General features: G+C 42.7%; 1 protein-coding gene across 1 annotated transcript; it reads left to right on the top strand.

Annotated features, from left to right (window-relative positions):
* Positions 1-15,356: 15,356 nt before the first annotated feature.
* LOC147432222 (uncharacterized) lies at positions 15,357-18,853 on the top strand. The gene is made up of 3 exons (XM_086492195.1): positions 15,357-16,041; positions 16,140-16,636; positions 17,351-18,853. The coding sequence occupies exons 1-3, from the start codon at positions 15,607-15,609 to the stop codon at positions 18,219-18,221; spliced, it is 1,803 nt and encodes a 600-aa protein (XP_086348321.1). The 5' UTR covers positions 15,357-15,606; the 3' UTR covers positions 18,222-18,853.
* Positions 18,854-19,975: the final 1,122 nt, after the last annotated feature.

The raw sequence follows: 19,975 nt of genomic DNA, 5'->3' as shown, positions 1-19,975 counted from the left end.
AAAAATTATAGTCTATGAGAGGTAGTATGATGGGATCCGGCGATAGAAGTATTTCATTGAGCCTTTCAGGGCCGAAGAGAAACACTATACGTTGTTGAAAGTGTATTTTACGGCTAATCCATACGTTAATTCTAATAGATCGTACAGAGTGAAAGCGATAGAAATGATCATCATGTGGGTTATTCATCTAGGATAGTATGTGAGAAATGTAGATATGAGAGAAGTGAAGAGATGAGAAGTTTCCCTCCCCAGCCCTATTCTTGCCCGTAAGCAATAAGGATACTGCGGGGAGAGATGTACCTGTAGCAAAGAGAACCTAGAGAGGATGAATTACTAAGAATGAGAGAGATAGATTTGGTTAAGGAGATAATATTAGATATATATATATATGTTGGATTAGAGATGAAAAAGAAAACAACAAGAAATCAAGAAAACATCAATGTAGAACACATCTTACTTGATAAACCCTTTGGCACCATTATTGATGGAGAGAGAAGAAGAGTGGATAATTCCACTTTGATTGATACACCAAGTGCAAGACCTTCTTTGATTAGAGTTGATCTTCCAAGGTTAGCTTGTTGCAAGAATGGCTAGTCTCCCTCTAGGAGAAAGTGTAGGCTTGGGCTTATGTTAATGGCTAAGTACAATTAGGCATTACTACTCACTCCCTCGAGAATTCCTCTCATCAATGGCTTGAATGCTTGAGTCGCTTCCAAGGAAGAAGAGGTCCCCTTTTATAGGTGAAGGGAAACCACAAGGGTTTACACAAGAAGAGAGGAGCCAGTGTGAACCGGAATTGGAAAAGTTGGAAATGAGCTGTCCCTGCATGATGTGGGCAGACTGGGGTCCAGTATTTTGATCATATCTCCTCAACCGTAGCTCCAAATAAAAAAATAAAAATATGGGCAAAAACTTCAGCTCATTAGCTACGATTTTCATTTTAAAATCATTCTCCAATTCGGATTGGAACCTTGTGTAAAAAATTCATCAAAATAGGGTCCATTTATGGCAGCAAAAGTCTTCATGTGGTCTCCTTAGCCTTGACTTTCATTTAATTCCCAAGGACAGCTCATGCCATATGAAAGCATGACATTTCTCCTTGACAAATTTTTGTAACCATGCTTGCAATAATGCATTAAAATAAGTGTATCTTTGAAATCATGCCACCTAGTGTCCCACTAGGATTTGATTCTCTCCTAGTAGCTATTTAAAAAGAAATATAAGAAAAGTATAAAAAATACATAGAATATATATATATTGGAGTTTACGCTAGATATAGGATCTAGCTAGGGTGTGAGATGATAATGAAATAGTAGAAATAAAGAATCAATGCTTTTTGCCCCAAGTTAAAGAGGCGGAGCTATTGACACTTTTCCCATAGTATTTTTTGATGGTAAAGTAAGAATACATTACCCTTGAGATAAATAATAAGATGAGATAGAAAGCTTATTTTTATACTTACATATGCATATGTACATTATAGGAAATATAATTATGTATCTAAAAAGTTACAAGATAACTCTTGTAGCATGTGTTCCCACTATGTACATGTCACAGCACGACATCCACCCCCTCTAAACCTGCACATCCTCCGGTATGTGCCAAATTATTTCTTTGTAAGATCAGCCCTCTTGTACATCTTCCTTGCTTTCATCTTCACTGGATGATTCCAGAGCTTCATTTTCACTTTGATCTTCACCTGTGTTTTGCTCTTCTTGCTCATCAGCATTTTCTGGATCATTGTCTCCTCTTCTCTTAAACATTTTGATCCTTTTTTCTGCAATGGGAATCTTTACTTCTGTGCCATCTAGTTCAGACAAGCTGTAAGTAGCATTTTCATGCACATGTTTTACAACATATGGTCCAAACCATCTTTTTGAAAACTTACGCATGACTGTGTGTTGGTTATCAAGGCTACTATCATACACTAAAACCCAGTCACCTTTGTCAATTGCTTTGCTCCTGAGCCGATGTCGCTTATCAAAGTAGTCCTTGTTTTTCAATCTTGCATTTTTGAGTCGTTCTTTTGCAGTCTCAATGTCTCCAGGTCTTCTCTCTAGTTGCCTTATGCGCAATGCAAGGAGATCTTCCCTACTAAGCCCCTCTTGCCAAGGTAGTACATTCCATGTGGGAATTGTATCCTCAATCGGCATCACTGGCTTTTGACCATACATTAGCTCCGCAGGCATGCAGCCAGTTACTGAGCTATGTGTTGTACGATCAGCCCATAAAGCATATGGTAACAGTTTTGGCCACTCACCAACTCTTCCTTCGCAAGCCTTGGCCAAAGCTTTGATGATAGGAGGATGCCCTCTTTCACTTTTTCCATTGCCTTCAGGGTTGTAAGCTGTAGTAAGAGAAAGCTTGATCCCTAATCTAGAAAAGAACTCCCTTGCTTCTTCGGCATCCAGTTCACCTCGATCTGCAGTGATTTTTCCCACACAACCATAACGGCAAATCACCTCATCAAGAAGGAATTTGCACACAGCTTCTGTGGTCTTAGCTCTTAATGCTCTTCCTTCAACCTGGTTAGTTAGGTCCTCTCGTGCAAGAACCAAGTATCTCATCTGCCAGAGTCCTAAAGGCATCGTGACTAGATCCACAACCCATTTATAGTGCATGGCTAGTGGATATGTAGGGTGCAATCCATCACGATGTCGAACATTTGAATACATTTGACAAGTTACACATGACTCTACAAACTGAGATACATCTTTATACATACCCTTCCACCAGTATTTTTCTTTCAACTTGGAGAAGGTTGCCCACACACCCCTGTGTCCAGCCCATAGACTCTCATGAAACTCTTGCATGAGCTTTACTTGAGTCTCTTTTTTACATATAACCCGTTGTGGTGTAGCACCCTTTTGCTTAGGATGCTTCCACAAGTAACCATCCCTTAAAAAGTACCCATATGCTTTCCTGCGTATCCTCTTGAATTCTTGTTCAGACCAATCATCCTGTTTTGTTAGAGTACTCAAGTACCTTCCAATAGAAAGCCAATCACCTTCATAAAGATCTTTCAAGAACAATTCAAGTGAATTAGTCATGCAGACATTGTTACCTTTGACATGAGAGATAGAATAGAATTTTGTGCCTACATCATCTCCCTCATCAATCATTTGTGACTCATCTTCATACCTTGCCCTTGATAGCATATCTGCCACTGTATTGTTTTACCTTGCAATGTGCTTAAACTCGGGATTTAAGGACTTAATGTAGGCAATCCACCGCAACATAGCAATGTCTGGTGTTGAGCAGCTTGTAATCATCCCAAGAAGTGGTAGACAATCTGTTTCTACAACCACACATGCACCAATTAGGTACTCTTTTCCACTTTTCAAGGCTGTAACCATACCCCATAACTCTCTCTTTATCTGTGGATAGTTTCTTTGGCGAGCACTTAGTACCTTTGCTCCAAATCTTACCACATACCTGTGTCCTTCTTTGTCATCTTGCCCTATTGCCCATCCAATCCCTGTAGGACTGGTATCTACTGTCACAATCACTGGCCTTTGACACTCATAGTCTACCTTTCTCAAAGTCGTTGCTGACTGGAATAACTCCTTTAGCTTTTTCATGGATTTTACATGTGCTTCTGTCCATTTAAACTTTTGATTCTTTCTAAGCAGCTGATAAAGAGGATCAGCTACATGTGCATAATGTGGAATCCAAATAACATAGAAGATACATGCTCCAAGAAACCTTCTAACCTCAGTGATGCTAGTGCATGTTTCTTTCATTCTTTGGATGGCATCTACCTTTGATGGACAAGGTTTCCTACCATATGGCCCGCACATGTGCCCCACAATGAGCACTTCATTGACACCAAACATAGACTTTTTCCCTGACAATGTAAGATTCACTTCTTCCAACCTAGACAAAATTTTATCACAATCATTTATGTGATTTACCACAAACCTGCGACATCCCTTGAGATCCAAAGCTTCATCTTTGTCACTTTCTTCACATCCTTTGATAGGCAAATCATCAATGAAAGGCATTGTGATTTGAGGAATAAAGTCACGTAAGACCTTATTCATCCCATTCATCATATGTGCAACCGAGTTGGTTGCTCCCTGTGGCAAGGTACACATCCTTACCAAACCCAAAGGTGTCCTCATGGTTGTCAAGTCTCTGCTTTCGATTGCAAGCTGAAATTGATCATACCCTGAGTAGAGATCCCCCATTGAGTAGATTGCTCTCCCTGCAAACGCCTCTGCAAATTCATCCACAATTGGACCTGTACCTACATTTCTAATTGTCACCTTGTTCACTGGTTGCATATCTTGGATGAAGCGTAGAGAACCATTCTTCTTTGGAACTGTGAACCACCTGTTTGAGTATGGAGCACAAGAAGGCTCCAAGATTCCCATTTTGATTTTCTCATTCAGTAGCTCTACTAACTTTGGCAAATGAGCCTTTGGAACCGGAATAGGCCGCAGATTCCAAGGCACATGAGGTATTGTGAAAATTACCATAGGAGCTACAATATAAGGATCAACACATCCTATCTCATGTGGCTCAAATGCAAAAGCCTTACCATGCTTTGAAAGCATTTCTTTGAAGCACTTTGTCTCCTCCTGTGTTAGAAACTCCTCGCAACCAATCTGCAACTCTTGAAAAGACTCCTTTGTGAAGGTATGCCCGATCTTTTTAGGATTCCGCAAACTTGGTTGTAAAGAAGCCTGTTCAATCTTTTCCCTGTTGTTGGGTGGTAAGGGTGAAGCTACTGGTTTCACCTTCTTTGCTACACTCTTGTATTTAGTTTCAACATGGACTTCTGGGCCTACTGTTTGGCTTTCTTTAAAGGCTTCTATTACTTGATACATTTCCATAGAGCAAACTTCCACAACTTCATTTTCAAGATGCAAACTAGACCTCATTATAGCATCAAGCTCACCCATAGTATCTACGAAAGAAACTTGTTCACACAAACCTAAAACATTTTCAGTAGGCTCTAGCAACCCACTCTTTTTCATGCCTATTTGTACATTATGCACATATTGCTTCTCACATCTCTTCAAATCTTCAAGTTTTGTAAAACATACTGATCCATTCTTTGTTACCAAGGAGCTCGTTGAAAATGCTTCACCTATTTTTGGATAAGGCGAGACCCTTTTTCTTTCTGTACCACTGCAATCCCGCTTTACAATGGTACTTGGCCAAAACCCATCATTTCTCTATGATCATGAAACTCTTTGCTCACCTTTGGTAGAGGATGTTCTCTGAGGTTGTCACGATTTCTTTCATGGTTTACACAAACAGTGAGGAATTGGACAGCACGTTTACCATCTTTGCTACGTATCCTAGCATATGCTGAACCATCGTCCATTACCTTTGTTTCCATTCGAACTCCCACAATGTAGGGCTATCCAAGGATGAGATGATATGAAGATGTATCATGTACAAAGAAGTTTTGGTCAATCTTTACATCACCTATTGTTACCTTCACACCTGGACATGCTGCATACAATTCACCGGATGAATTGTTTGCCACTTTTACCATCCAGCCATGATCTGTGTCCATCGGCCATTTGCACTTGTTGTAGAGACTCTTTGACATTATGTTTATTTCTGAACCATGGTCAATCAAGGCAACAAATGGCTCTTCAAGATCACCTACCTTGACCAAAGTTTTTGTAGTAGCCCTTGCCCAATGACTTCGTGAATAGTAACTCCTAGGAATATCTTCAACTTCTTCATCATCATTTGAGAAATACACTTGCTTCACTCTCCCACTAGATTGGTAGCATCCTACCACAGCTCCATCATTCTCCTTATTTTGCAGTTGCATCCCTTGTGTCTTTGAGGTTTCCCCTTCAACCTGTGGACGAGAAACTTCAGCAAGGGTTTGCCTCTTTCTCTTGATGATGTCAATGATCTCCTCATGGAATTCACGCTTTGCAATGCCAAGAACTTCTCCCAGAGTAAACTCAATCTTGCTATTCAAGATCCTTTCCTCCAAGACTTTCTTTAAATCTGTAGCAACCTCAATATCAGATTGTAGTTTATAAGTTGGGCCTTTTGTCTTACCTTTCATTGGCTCTTTCTTCTTTCCTGTTGTAGACTCCTCCATGAGTACTTCAGGTGGAGATGCTCCTTGTGTTGAGGGTGTTTGAGAAGGCATTGAGTCGCTTCTTCCCCCACTTCTAGAAGCTCTTTTTGATGGTCCTTCATCAGCATTCTCACGTCTGCGCTTCTCTTCTACAATTGCCTCATTTTGTTGGCATTTTGTAATGTAGGCATGCACTGACAATGAGTCCACTGGATCATTCCATCCTGTTTCTAGACGTATGCAATCACCTGCTTCATGTAGAATCTCTTTTGTAAGCTTTCCCTTTTTAGCTAATTGCATGACATTTGGCCAAATTTGACCATGATGGTCACTCACTTCTTCATCACAAAAATGTTCAATTTTTACTCCATAAGTAGCTGCCTCAACTGAAGAGGTGGCATGCTTGGTTGCCATATCTTCAACTAAGGTTTGCATTCCCCCCTTCCCAAAGTTAGTTCTCAAGGGTAGACCTGTCTCTCTTAAGTGGATTTTACCATCCTTAAAAAAGACAACATCTTTTGACAAAGCATCACTAAAATCATCACAATCCCTTCTTACATGGTCTGTACTATCACACCAAATACATCTATTAACAAACCCTTCTTTGGGCTGTTGTCTTTGCCTAGGAAGTGGCCCTGATGGTTGGCCTTTTTCTTCAAGCTTTGCAAACTTCACCTTCAAGTCACGCATTCCCTTCACAAGCTCATCTAGCATGGACTCATCAAACTTAGGAGCGATAAAAGTAGGCTTTACCATTTTGTCAGAAGTTGAGGTGGAAGGACTTGTAGTGTTTACTACCATCTTGTCCCTTCTTCTTTGTCGTTTGGCAAGCAGTGAGACAGCACCTTCAACCTCATTCCAGTCGGTCTTTAGTCCTTGCTCAGCATCTTTATCTTCAAGAAGAAGCTCCAAATTTTCTTGAAACTCTTTACCTGCAGCTTGTAAGAAAAGATCTGTCTTCTCTGCATCTAGTGTGGCCCTTTCTGTCCTAGTGAGTTGTGCATAGCGCCGCTCAAATTCCCTAAGTAGCTCTGTTATTGATAGTCCTTGCTTTGGCTTGACTACCCATTCTAAGAATGTCCTTTTGGTCACTCTCTCCGAGTCCTCCATGAAATATTCCTCCTTTAAAGCTACTTTGAGTTCTTCCCAATTTCTCCCATGCCCATCTTTAATTGCCCTAACATGCTCCCTAATTTCTGGAGCAACAACTAGCTCAAAGCTTTGAATCATCTCACCTTCTGACACGCGATGCAACTCCATCTCCTTCATATACTCGCGTAAGTACTTGGTTACATCTCTGCCATTGAACTGATCCATTCTGTTGACGACCGCTTGTATGGCTTTCGTTGCTGAAATCTCCCTTCTTTTAGTAGCATGTTGTTGTTGCATGAACATTGCAAATGCTTGAAGCATTTGCATTGTTGCTGGGTCAAAATGCATACCCTGTTGCTCAACATGATCACCCATGGTTACCCACAAACTCTCACCCTGGCAGTTTCGCGTCGGGTTCACCAAAAATATGTCGAGAAATTTGCGGTCTTGCCAGGAAAGCACCGGGCTTATGGCTGTGAGAGTTTGTGAGAGAACTCAACAAAAACTATATGAAGGAGTTAAACCATAGATGCCATGAAGACTAGGGTTTGGAAAGAAGTTCAACCAAAGAAGACTCACTCTTTCTCTCTTGCATTCACACACACAAAGGAAGAACGCAAAAGAGAATGTCAAAACAATACGAAGATGAAAACATCAAGGCTATGGTCATAGCGTATCATGGGTAATATGAAAGGGTTAATGGATGAGTTAATGGCATTCAATCTTGGCTGACCAAATAGGCTACGAATTGTTCTTTGGAATTGTAGTTTTGTGCTTACCATAATATATATATTTTATCTAGTGATTGGGATTAATTGTGTGTACAAATCCTCTTGGTTCATAGCAAGATAACTACGCTTACATCAAAAGAAAAATTATAGTCTATAAGAGGTAGTATGATGGGATCCGGCGATAGAAGTATTTCATTGAGCCTTTCAGGGCCGAAGAGAAACACTATACGTTGTTGAAAGTGTATTTTACGGCTAATCCATACGTTAATTCTAATAGATCGTACAGAGTGAAAGCGATAGAAATGATCATCATGTGGGTTATTCATCTAGGATAGTATGTGAGAAATGTAGATATGAGAGAAGTGAAGAGATGAGAAGTTTTCCTCCCAAGCCCTATTCTTGCCTGTAAGCAATAAAGATACTGCGGGGAGAGATGTACCTGTAGCAAAGAGAACCTAGAGAGGATGAATTACTAAGAATGAGAGAGATAGATTTGGTTAAGGAGATAATATTAGATATATATATATATATATATATATATATGTTGGATTAGAGATGAAAAAGAAAACAACAAGAAATCGAGAAAACATCAATGTAGAACACATCTTACTTGACAAACCTTTTGGCACCATTATTGATGGAGAGAGAAGAAGAGTGGATAATTCCACTTTGATTGATACACCAAGTGCAAGACCTTCTTTGATTAGAGTTGATCTTCCAAGGTTAGCTTGTTGCAAGAATGGCTAGTCTCCCTCTAGGAGAAAGTGTAGGCTTGGACTTATGTTAATGGCTAAGTACAATTAGGCATTACTACTCACTCCCTCGAGAATTCCTCTCATCAATGGCTTGAATGCTTGAGTCCCTTCCAACGAAGAAGAGGTCCCCTTTTATAGGTGAAGGGAACCCAAAAGGGTTTACACAAGAAGAGAGGAGCCAGTGTGAACAGGAATTGGAAAAGTTGGAAATGAGCTGTCCCTGCATGATGTGGGCAGACTGGGGTCCAGTATTTTGATCATATCTCCTCAACCGTAGCTCCAAATAAAAAAATAAAAATATGGGCAAAAACTTCAGTTCATTAGCTACGATTTTCATTTTAAAATCATTCTCCAATTCGGATTGGAACCTTGTGTAAAAAATTCATCAAAATAGGGTCCATTTATGGCAGCAAAAGTCTTCATGTGGTCTCCTTAGCCTTGACTTTCATTTAATTCCCAAGGACACCTCCCCATATGAAAGCATGACATTTCTCCTTGACAAATTTTTGTAACCATGCTTGAAATAATGCATTAAAATAAGTGTATCTTTGAAATCATGCCACCTAGTGTCCCACTAGGATTTGATTCTCTCCTAGTAGCTATTTAAAAACAAATATAAGAAAAGTATAAAAAATACATAGAATATATATATATTGGAGTTTACCCTAGATATAGGATATAGCTAGGGTGTGAGATGATAATGAAATAGTAGAAATAAAGAATCAATGCTTTTTGCCCCAAGTTAAAGAGGCGGAGCTATTGACACTTTTCCCATAGTATTTTTTGATGGTAAAGTAAGAATACATTACCCTTGAGATAAATAATAAGATGAGATAGAAAGCTTATTTTTATACTTACATATTCATATGTACATTATAGGAAATATAATTATGTATCTAAAAAGTTACAAGATAACTCTTGTAGCATGTGTTCCCACTATGTACATGTCACAGCACGACAACGTCGCTGCAAACATTTGCACAATATCTAGCGCGTTTCTGATCACCTGAGAACAGGCTTTGAGAAAGAGAAGTGAATCATCCGCAAACAACTTCGCCAAGAAGTTGGTCGTTATTGGGAAGGGATAGCCATACATGTCGACCTTGACAGCGCCAATCACGACATTTTCTTTCAACAACCACTGACTAACAATATCATCGTGAATTCTTTTGGCCATATCAGAATCTTAGGCACCACCCACAATCAGCCCAGGGCTTCTTGGCCATGCCCAAGCTGGGCATACCTTGCAATCAGTGCATTCTAAGAGACACACATCTTGGAGCAGAAGCTCCTTGAGTACTTTTGTGCTTCATGAAGTGCACCACATTTGGCATGCATGTCATCCTAGACATTGCCAATCACGACGTTTTCTTTCAACAACCACTGACTAACAATATCATCGTGAATTATTTTGGCCATATCAGCATCTTGGGCACCACCCACAATCAACGCATTCCAAGAGACGACATCCCCAACATGATTGCAAGTGTAGGTGATTGCATTTAAACAGATGCCCTCACTCTGCATCTGCTGCAAATAGCCCAAAGCTTCCTCATTGTGATTCCTTCAAGATGCAAGCATATGTGATTGCATTTGGAGAGACACCCTCCCGTTGCATCCACCAAAAACAAGATGGAGCTTCTTGGCGCTACCCAAGTTGGGCATATCCGACAATCAGTGCATTCCAAGAGACGACATCCCAGACCTGAAGCTCCTCAAGGACTTTTTGTTCTTAATGAAGTGCACCACATCTCAGATACATGTCCAACAAGGCAGAGTCAAGCACGATGTTACCATGTGGCCTGGAGCCTCCTTTGCATTAGGTTTACAACTAAGCATAATGCAATCCTATTGTCTTACCTGTTGACATGGACCACTGATCGTCCTAGTCATATCACGTAGATGACATGGCATCAAAATCTTTGAGAGAAGAAGTGCAACACAACCAAGCTAGAAGTGGGGATGATTAGGCATTGATGTGCAAGGGGAGATGATCTGGTAGAGCGAGGGTGGTGAGATTGCACTTCAATAGGATAGGACTTTGCCATCGTGGACTCTCTCAGGACTCATCACCAGATGAAGGAGAAGCTTGTAAGCTTGTGTGGCTATGGCGTGTGCGAGCCCCTGGCAAGTGCATAGTGCATCCATTTTCGCCGCAACATTTTTATCAGAATCTCGCTAACTTCTCTTGAGACCTCCCACTGCTTCTGTTCGTGGTTGAATGTCATTACTCGTTAAAGGTCAGGTACACACAAAGAGACACTCACTCATTGCACATGCAATATCTCTCTACTTTCTCTCTTTTTCACATGCTTGTAGGTACAAAGAACTATCTTCGATGGCGGATCTCTCTCTCTCTCTCTCTCTCTCTCTCTCATTGTTCACTCATAGAGCACTGTCCAGAGAGCGTCGGACTGAGGAGAAAGTGCCATGTCTCAGTCCCCCTCCCCTCGCAAAATCCTTCCCTCCATTATATATAGTGTAGACTAGTATGGCCGGCTGCCTCTGATGGCCTCTCTCTTTCTCACACACAGTTCGCCAGGTCGCATGAGCCCCCCCCCCCCCCCCCCCCAATGACCCACCCACAAAAATGTCCCTCTCACTGATGAAGGAGGCTAATCCTAACCGCGATAGATTGCTGCAGAGACAGATACAACATCGAAACTACAGATTTCAAGTTACCTGTAAACACCCAAGTCCCCCTATTCTATATGCGAAGATCAAGGCACCTCTATGCTCTTAACCTCATGCAAGCCATGCCGACGACCATTGATTGGATGTAGCTATAGGTAGACAAATCCCCCGCCAGCTAGGCCCTCATTAATGGGCAATCCTACATCTTTCCGAGTCATCCAATTTCGATCATCGTCATCATCACCTATAATGACATAGAAGTATTGTAGGCTGTGCATATAGAAGCAACCACTTTTGGATCCACAAACCTATTGAGAGCTGTTGAATCAGATTTCCAAAAGCTGTTGGCTTTTGAGGCAGCCTTCTTCAAGTTTCGTGGTTGCACATGCAGCACTGGAGCCTATTGCCCGTTAAGAAAGAAGCGGATGCCACCACTCATGACTAATGAGATATCACCTTGAAGCCTAGTGATTAGGCGTAATGATTGGAACAATAATTGCAACTTGAATGATCAAAGAGATTTCTCTCTCCCCCTTCATCACGTGCATTGGGAACCTCTCCCCCCCCCCCCCCCCCCCCCCCCCCCCCCCCCCCCCCCCCCTTTCATCGCGCGCATTGGCAACCTCTCTCTCTCCTCGTTGGCTAGATCTTTAAGGTCTCTTGGGATAGTTTCCTACGACGTTAAAATTCTCTTCTTCTTCTTTTCTTCTTCCTCTCTCTCTCTCTCTCTCTCCTCTCTCTCTCTCTCTCTCTCTCTCGTGTCAAACTTAGAGCAGGAGTTGCTTTGTATCTCTCTCTCTCTCTCTCTCTCTCTCTCTCTCTCTCTCTCTCTCTCTCTCTCTCTCTCTCTCTCTCTCTCTCTCTCTCTCACACACACACACACACACACACACACACACACATTTCTGGTGCAGGTCGCTCTCAGGAGTTAGTTCTCTTTCTCGCGACTTAAAGCACTTCTCACGCGAAGTAAATTTAAACGCCACCATAAATTCCCATCATTAGTTTTATCCATAAATTTCCTCTCACTCTCACTTGTCGGATGCGCTCGATAAACTCTTTCTCTCTCTCACTCACCCGATGCACTCAATAAATTTCCGTCGCTCTCACTCACTGAATGCTCCCAAGAGCACCACGTGTGAAGGGGATGGGGGCGAGAATCCCTCCCCCTTTTATAATAGTATAGATATGCATCTGGGAAGAACCTGTGACTTACAATCATATCATGATGAAATTCAATTTCTCCTCTCAGCTTCTGTCATTATCTCATATGTCATCGAGGTGCAAGAATTTCCTCTCAACTTCGCGCATAATGTCATCTACCTTCAAGGTGCAAGGATAGGCCATTGCATACCCCTACTCTTTTGTTGCAGACATGCACACACCCCAGACGATCAAGAATCCCTAGTGGCATGTCAGATTCTTGGGACATTTCTTCATTGTCTTTTGATTGCTTCTCCACCCTAGAAATCGAAACGTGATTGGCCAATTAAAGTGCATCTCCCTAAAATAAGCATGCAACTAACTTGTGCAATTCTGTTGTCTTTGCTTGTCGGTTGTTCATGAGCTATTCGTAGGGTACATTCACTGTTGCATGTGCTCGCAAAACCCTAAACCATTGGTGATAAAGCATATTGCAAACCACAAAAAGGAAGAGAGCAGAAGAAAGAGTTGGGAAACATCTAATCTGGATGGAATAGCAAGAAGAAACCTAAGGTCTGTGCTCCCATCTATTATTGGATAAACCACAAAAGCATGCTATTAATGTCTATGCGTTATGGTGAGGGCAATTGGCTTGCCATGCTTGCTAATAGTGTGACATATGAGCCGATAGCAAGTAGCACCTACAGGCATCAAAAACAACACATCAGCATGCCCAACCTCAGTTTGAATTCCTTTTCCAACTCCTTGAGCTTGCTTTGATCGATTGTCAACCATGACGTGCATTATATATGATCCACATTGCAACATTGAACTATAGCACAGAATCATGTGAGAGACAACACATAAAAAGATTTCAAGTTGTTTCGCCAAGCAAAAAGCAAAAACACCCACCCTTCAATACTACACAATATTCGGCTATGGAAAAAAATTTGGCTGCTGTGAACACCAGCCCATGCGTGCAGAGACACTCACATAGAGGCAATGCACCCTGCTGCCAATAAGAGGTGAAACTCTCATAGGCAATGTTAGAGAGTGTGTCAACTTACAATTGTGCCCCTTGGAAGTTCAAAAATATTGGTTGAGAGGAAGAGTAAATAGTATTAGAAAAACGCACAGGGAAGGTGTAAAATAGCAAAAATTTGCACAAAATTTCAAAATTTTGTCACTATGTTTAGCATAGTCCAAAGGATAGCTCACATTTCCACTTATTAAACATAGGCTGTGCTGCAAAGGTAGCTCACATTCTCAAAAGGTAGCTCACGTTTCCACTCATTTTGGAAGGTTCGAGGGTACATTACTGAATTTTCTCAAAGATGCAATGTTTCCCAATCAACCACTCGTTGTTTTTGCCACTACGACCATTAGCCATTGTTCACTCATCATAAGCAAGGGCAGCTCCTTTTACTATGTCCAATGTGCCCAACCATAGGCAGTCCTATTCGAAGGATATTTCGGCTACCCAATGCCTCTGCCTCATACCCCTGAAGAGTTTCGTGGATACAACTTGCATCATTAAGAACCCATTGAAGCTAACATTGTGAGCAATGATTGTCCTTGCCACTCCATATATTGAAGCCATCTAATAGGAGCATGGGCTGAAGGAGAATGGCTAAATCCTGACGGAGGATGCAAATACGTAATGGGTGTTTGATTTGACGGGCTCTAGTACTTGGATGCTGTGAGAAATGAAGCCGCCCATTGTCACCCTGTGCACGCTGCTGTATATAGCAGCCCACCTATATAGTTGCTAAGGGCACTGCCCTCTGCTAGACCCACTCGCTACCTCCCACTTCCCACCCCACAGGCCCCTTATCTGTCTCTTGCTAGCTGCAAGCTCCTATTAGAGCTGCCCCACTGTCCACCTATGAATACAGTAGCCCACGTAGCCCATACTTCCCTCAGCCAGACCACCCCTTCCACCTTCCGCTTGATCTACCTCTTGCCGACTGCATGTATCCACCCCCGTGAGGACGACCCTTGCATCCTGCAGGCTTCTTGCATGGCATGCCATGGCACCCACCATGTGCTTCGTTAGCATGCTTTCCGCTTCCGGCTTTGGAGATAGCCTCGAACACCACCCGAGAGGCTTCAAGATTTGCAGCCAGCATGTTCGTGATTTTCACTAGCTTTCTCTTGTTGATGGGGAGTTCAAGTTCCTCAGCTTCCATTGCCTGGTGTGCTTTCTCTACATCTTTAATGATCTAGTTCCTCAGATAGTAGAGGTTGGCTCCATTAATTTTTGTTTTGAACACTTGTAGATTGAAATCCACAAAGAGAGCTTAGAAGCTGGGAGCCCGATAAGCCACATTAAACACATAACTGTTTCTTAATTTCCAGATAATTCATAAGAAATCAGCCCTAGGTAGGTTCCAATAGCAGGACAACATGCCTATAGAGTCGCCTAGTAAGAGTTGTCTCCAAGAGACTGTTTTTTTGAGTAGAGAACTTATAGGGGACAAAATGACAGCAGACTGAGGACAATTTAAAAATAAATGAAATATAGACTCTACTTCTACATTGCATCTGACTCTACTTCTACATTGCATCTGAAACAGGTTCCCGTGGATAGCCCTGCATTGAGGCTTTTCTCCCTTGTCCACAGTGCTTTGTGCAGTATAAGCCACAGGAGGATGGATTTCTTGGGTTGAATTGACTTATCCACAACTTTTTGAATTTGAACATCCACTGTTTCCTGTCCAGGTTGATGTTCCAACTTCTGATTAATGTGATGTGCAACGGGGGGTTATGTCGACGAGATTCAATTGAGGGTGCTGCAGTTAGAACCCCCCTTTCCATCCAAAAACACTGAGCGGGACAATTTCTTTAAGTGAAAGCTTCCGTAGCTCCGAACTAGTGAATACCTCAATTCTGGATAATATGAGCGTCAGTAGTTTTCTTCTTTTCAATCTCTTGATTTTTTGCACGTATGCTTGTCAATCCTGAGGAACAGAAAGAGAATCCAGTCGTAAAGGCGGGGCCGCGGGGGGCGGGAGCGAGTTCGCCATTGCCGCTGCTTGGAGAGTCGCACTTGCTTCTGCACTCTCTTCTAGGCAGCTTTTGCGTACTACCCTCTCTTCGCACGAGCTCAGAGTTTAAATACTCCTGATTCCTACCGTTCCTCTGCTGAGTCTGCTCGCTCGCTCGCTCGCTCGCGGCAGCTCTCTTCCCGCAAATGCCACCCCTCGCCCATCCGGAGCCGTTGATTCCTGAGCATCAACGGTTGAGAGCCGATCCTCTCGACTCCGCCTGTTCTTCTTCAGCTTCCTCCTCTTCTTTCTTCGGAAAACTATGGCCAAATAGGCGCAAATTTGCCCCTTCCGGCAATAATGCTTCTGTTATCTCTTATCATGAAACTTGTGACTCGAGCTGCAAACAGTCAGCGAATTCGTTCCGCCTGCGCAAGGGCGACAATGATGCAAATGGTTGGAGCATGCGCTTCCCTACATGGATCTTGCCTGCCCATGAGCAGGGCCATTCGAGCTCTATCTGCATCGTAGAGCAGAACAATGCACCTAGCAATAAATCGGAAGAAGACAATAGCGACCCGGGCACTCAAGTACACAGCATGCATTGCAAGGATTTGAACGCACAGTCGTTTCCTGTCAGGGTAAGTCCTGTAGGTAGCATTGAACAGCAGTAAGGAGAGGGCCTTCCTAGTTGGGTAGACTTTACCCACATTAATGCCTGAAAGAGTGTTTTGCGCAGGAGTCAGGAATGAGGCCAGTCGTGGAAAGCTTCAAAGAAGTGGTGATAAACAAACAGATGGATGATAATGCAGAAAGCAGTCTTTTGTGTGGAAATGTGCATGACCTCGGCGAGAGAACCACAGGCAATGACAATGCCAGTAGCATATCTGATGATGGGGATCGGAGAGTATGTTCGGAACATGCACTGCCAAAGAGAGCAGCAAGCTTCAAAGCAGGGGAGACAATGAGTGTGTGCGGGCTAAAGAAGTTGAGGCTGTCTACGCTGTGCGAATTGCAGAGGGTTGTGGTCGCTCTTCAACGTGGCAGTCTGGAAGAGCGCTGGCTTGCAGCTGACGAAGTGCTTGACCTTTGCAAAGATGACCCCATCGCACGGGTAACTCTGGGCGTGCAGCTTAAGGCCATCCCCCCTCTCATTTTCATACTTCATTCTGCTCATCCTAAGCATCAACGCACTGCCCTTCTGGCTCTCCTCAATCTTGCTGTGGGCAATGATGTGTAAGCTCTCTCTCTCTCTCTCTCTCTCTCTCACACACACACACACACACACACACACACACACACACACACACACACACACCCATGCACGCACACACTTACACACTTACACACACATGTTCCGATGGTCCAGCGTTGTTAAAGATTGCATTCATGCTCACTTTTATCATTCATTGACCTCAAAGTTGCCTGTTCAGAGGCTTGAGTTCTGCAGTGTGTTTTGGTGAATGGTATGAGTCATGCAAAGGATCACACAGGATTTGGTATGTGGTTGGCATTGAAGTGCTTTGGCATACTTTAGCTGTTGTGATTTATGCGACGGACTTGATTAGAAGGCTCTTCTCCATTTATCCTCGAATGTTTGCATACACCAGAGATATGTATTGAATGCTTGCAAAGAACGCCATTTGCTGTTGAAAGCTATATTTTGACAATGGAATGGATGCACACAAATTGCTGAGTGTCCCGGATGTGATATCAGGCTTCTACATTGAATCGGCTTTTTTGTTTAATTTGTGTCTGGGTGGCTTTCATGGCACAGAGGAAGTTGAAAGTAGCTGATTGTTATTCTTTTACCTTCTCTGACTTCTGTGTATGCATGCATAATATGCGTGCATGGTTTTATATCTTTGTATTGGGGGGAAATTGTTGGAAGCCCACCATTGCCCGATGCAGTTTTAACTGGAGCTCATTTGTGGTCTGTGGGTTCTTCAGAAATAAGGCAGCAATTGTGAAGGAAAAGGCCTTGCAGAGGATGGTAGTGCTGTTGCAGAGTATGCATGCAGAGGTGCAAGCTGCTGTGGTGACACTCTTCTTAAATCTTTCAGCTCTGGATGCAAACAAGGCAGAGATTGGAGCCTCAGGATCCATCCCATTATTGGTCAGCCTTATGCACAAGGAGCACACCAGAAAAGATGCTCTCAGGGCTCTCTACAATATCTCTATCCATGCTGGTAATGTGAAGTCTATAGTAGAAGCTGGTTGTGTACCCCTTATTTTACACCTTGTTTCAGATATGAACATGGCTGAAAAAGCTCTTGCAATACTTGGCAACTTAGCTGGAATAGATATTGGTCGTCATTCTTTGATTGAGCATAAGGAGTTAGCTTATGCTGTCCTTATTGATGTGATACAATGGATGGAGATGCCCAAATGTCAGGAGAGGGCAGTGTATGTGTTGATGATGATAGCACACCATAGTCCCACACAGCGTGAAGCGATGGCAGCAGCAGGGGTAATCCCGGCACTAGTGGAACTCTCACTGCTTGGAAGTGTACTTGCACAAAAACGAGCAACCCGCACTTTGGACAGCTTTCGGAGGGCTAAAGCCTTTTCAGGTCCCCAACAAAGGCAATGCACACAAGCAGACATGGTTTGTGCAAATGGGTCACAGAGCATGACAAGAGCTTTGTCCGAAAAGAAGGTTGTGGATGGACTTGTTAGGCAGAGTCTACACCGCACAATGCAGAGAATAACAAGGCGGGCAAATTTGAGTAAGGTTGTGGGGGACTCAATTCCATCTACAGTTGTGAGCTTTCGGCGACCGCTTGATCGAAGAAGCAGTTCCTGCAGCTTACCCTTTTGATGGTTGTACGAAGGAGAGGCTTGCCAATATCTGTACATTAGAAGCATAACACTGGCTTCTTTGCTCATCTCTCAGAAGCCTCTTTTCTCTGGCAAGCCATTTGATAGCCAATGCATCACATTTAGATGCACCTTTGTACATTCGTGTTTCCTATGGAACTTTTATCTTCAAGGCTCATCATGTGAAGCTTAAATGTCCAAGTCTCTCTTGATCGCAGGGCTTGTCTCGGAGTCTTGTGATCAGATCTTTGAAAGGTGCTCAATGCTACATGTTCCTGTAGGATTCAGGGGTGTGGTTACATCTTACTGGTATGAGAGAGTCCTGAAATATGCCCGGGATTGGTCAGCGTCTAGTCCTGCTGTGGTACCTACAACATTGATGATCTGTTGTTCTGCTTTGACCAAGGAATCAGCTCTTCCTTGTCTGCACACTTGCTATTGTTATGGGTACCTTCAGTCTGGTGGAGGACTTGCAGGTCTTCAATGGAAAAATTATATCATGTATGCCTTAATCTGGTCCAGTACCTGACTAGGCGAAGTGTATGTTCTTTTTGCCAGGAAGCATGTTTGAGTATTTTGAATCAATCATTTTTTAATGCAAAACTATATGGATAATTTGGGAATAATTTCTTCTGTGTTATGATGGAGGGGCCGAGGTTATGGCGTGTCACAACATCCTTCACTAGGTAGGCTAGTGGGTTGTCAGACCAGAAAGGTTTTTAGCTTTGGAAATGAGAATCTTTCCTGGTGCTTCCACCATGCACATGAAGCTGGAGCCTCCATTTGTGGCGCATTTCTAAAGCGAGCATATGGGTAATCTTATGAATCAAAAGAACCACCAACAGAGCTATCGAAGAAGAGCTGCTGATGGGCCACAGAGAGAGCGCTCTGTTGTGCCATGTCCCTCTAATGTGCCAAGGACAAGGACTTATCTATAATGGATGCTGATGAGCAATGCGGCCACTATGCCAAATGGTAGTTTTAGCACTTTCATTCCAAGAGAGCTAAGGGCATTGCAATCAACTCGCCCACAAGGAAATGAACCTACAATCACTACATGATTGTGAGTAGTCACCAATGTACATGTTTTTCATGATCCATGGAATTTTGATAAAGTTCAAGAAGCACGACCACTACACCCATGAGCTTGAGTTTGGAGTTTGAAATCATTTGGCTCTATAAGCTATCTTTGTGAATGAACATGTGTACCAAGTGAAGAAGCACGACCACTACACCCATGAGCTTGAGTTCGGAGTTTGAAATCATTTGGCTCTATAAGCTATCTTTGTGAATGAACATGTGTACCAAGTGTGGCGATTGCCCGCCAACATAGAATTGGCAAAAGCTCATGATCAATGCATTGTGCTTGAATCACATTTTTAATAACTTGTGGCAAAATGAGTAGGGGTAGTTGGATATTGATCTCATCACATTAGGAAACAGGCTACAAAGAATTATTGCGTGATTGTTGACATACTCGTAAGCTAGTACTATGCTATATTATTATTGCTACTTATATCCTAATTGACGCTAGCTTGGTAGGAACTGTGGTATGTGCCCTCTCCATATTAGTAGACTAGTATGCTCTTTCTCTCTCCCTCTTTATCGCGTGCACAGAGGCTTCTTTCAATTTTGGAATTTAGCTTTCATGTCGCAGATTTCGACAGGTTGTCGAGAAATTTGCGGTCTTGTCAGGAAAGCACCGGGCTTATGGTTGCGAGAGTTTGTGAGAGAACTCAACAAAAACTATATGAA

This window comes from Adiantum capillus-veneris, chromosome 20, assembly GCF_014529385.1.
Source record: "Adiantum capillus-veneris isolate H3 chromosome 20, ASM1452938v2, whole genome shotgun sequence".
In the NCBI taxonomy this organism is placed as follows: domain Eukaryota; kingdom Viridiplantae; phylum Streptophyta; class Polypodiopsida; order Polypodiales; family Pteridaceae; genus Adiantum; species Adiantum capillus-veneris.
The sequence above is the reverse complement of the archived record's forward strand: the minus strand, read 5'-3'. Positions and strand labels throughout refer to the sequence as shown.

Excerpts from the sequence above, each read along its gene's own strand:
- LOC147432222 (XM_086492195.1), top strand. The coding sequence starts at position 15,607 with ATGCCACCCCTCGCCCATCCGGAGCCGTTGATTCCTGAGCATCAACGG. Across the intron at positions 16,042-16,139 it reads CACAGTCGTTTCCTGTCAGG|GAGTCAGGAATGAGGCCAGT; the intron begins GTAAGTCCTGTA and ends TGTTTTGCGCAG. Across the intron at positions 16,637-17,350 it reads CTTGCTGTGGGCAATGATGT|AAATAAGGCAGCAATTGTGA; the intron begins GTAAGCTCTCTC and ends TGGGTTCTTCAG.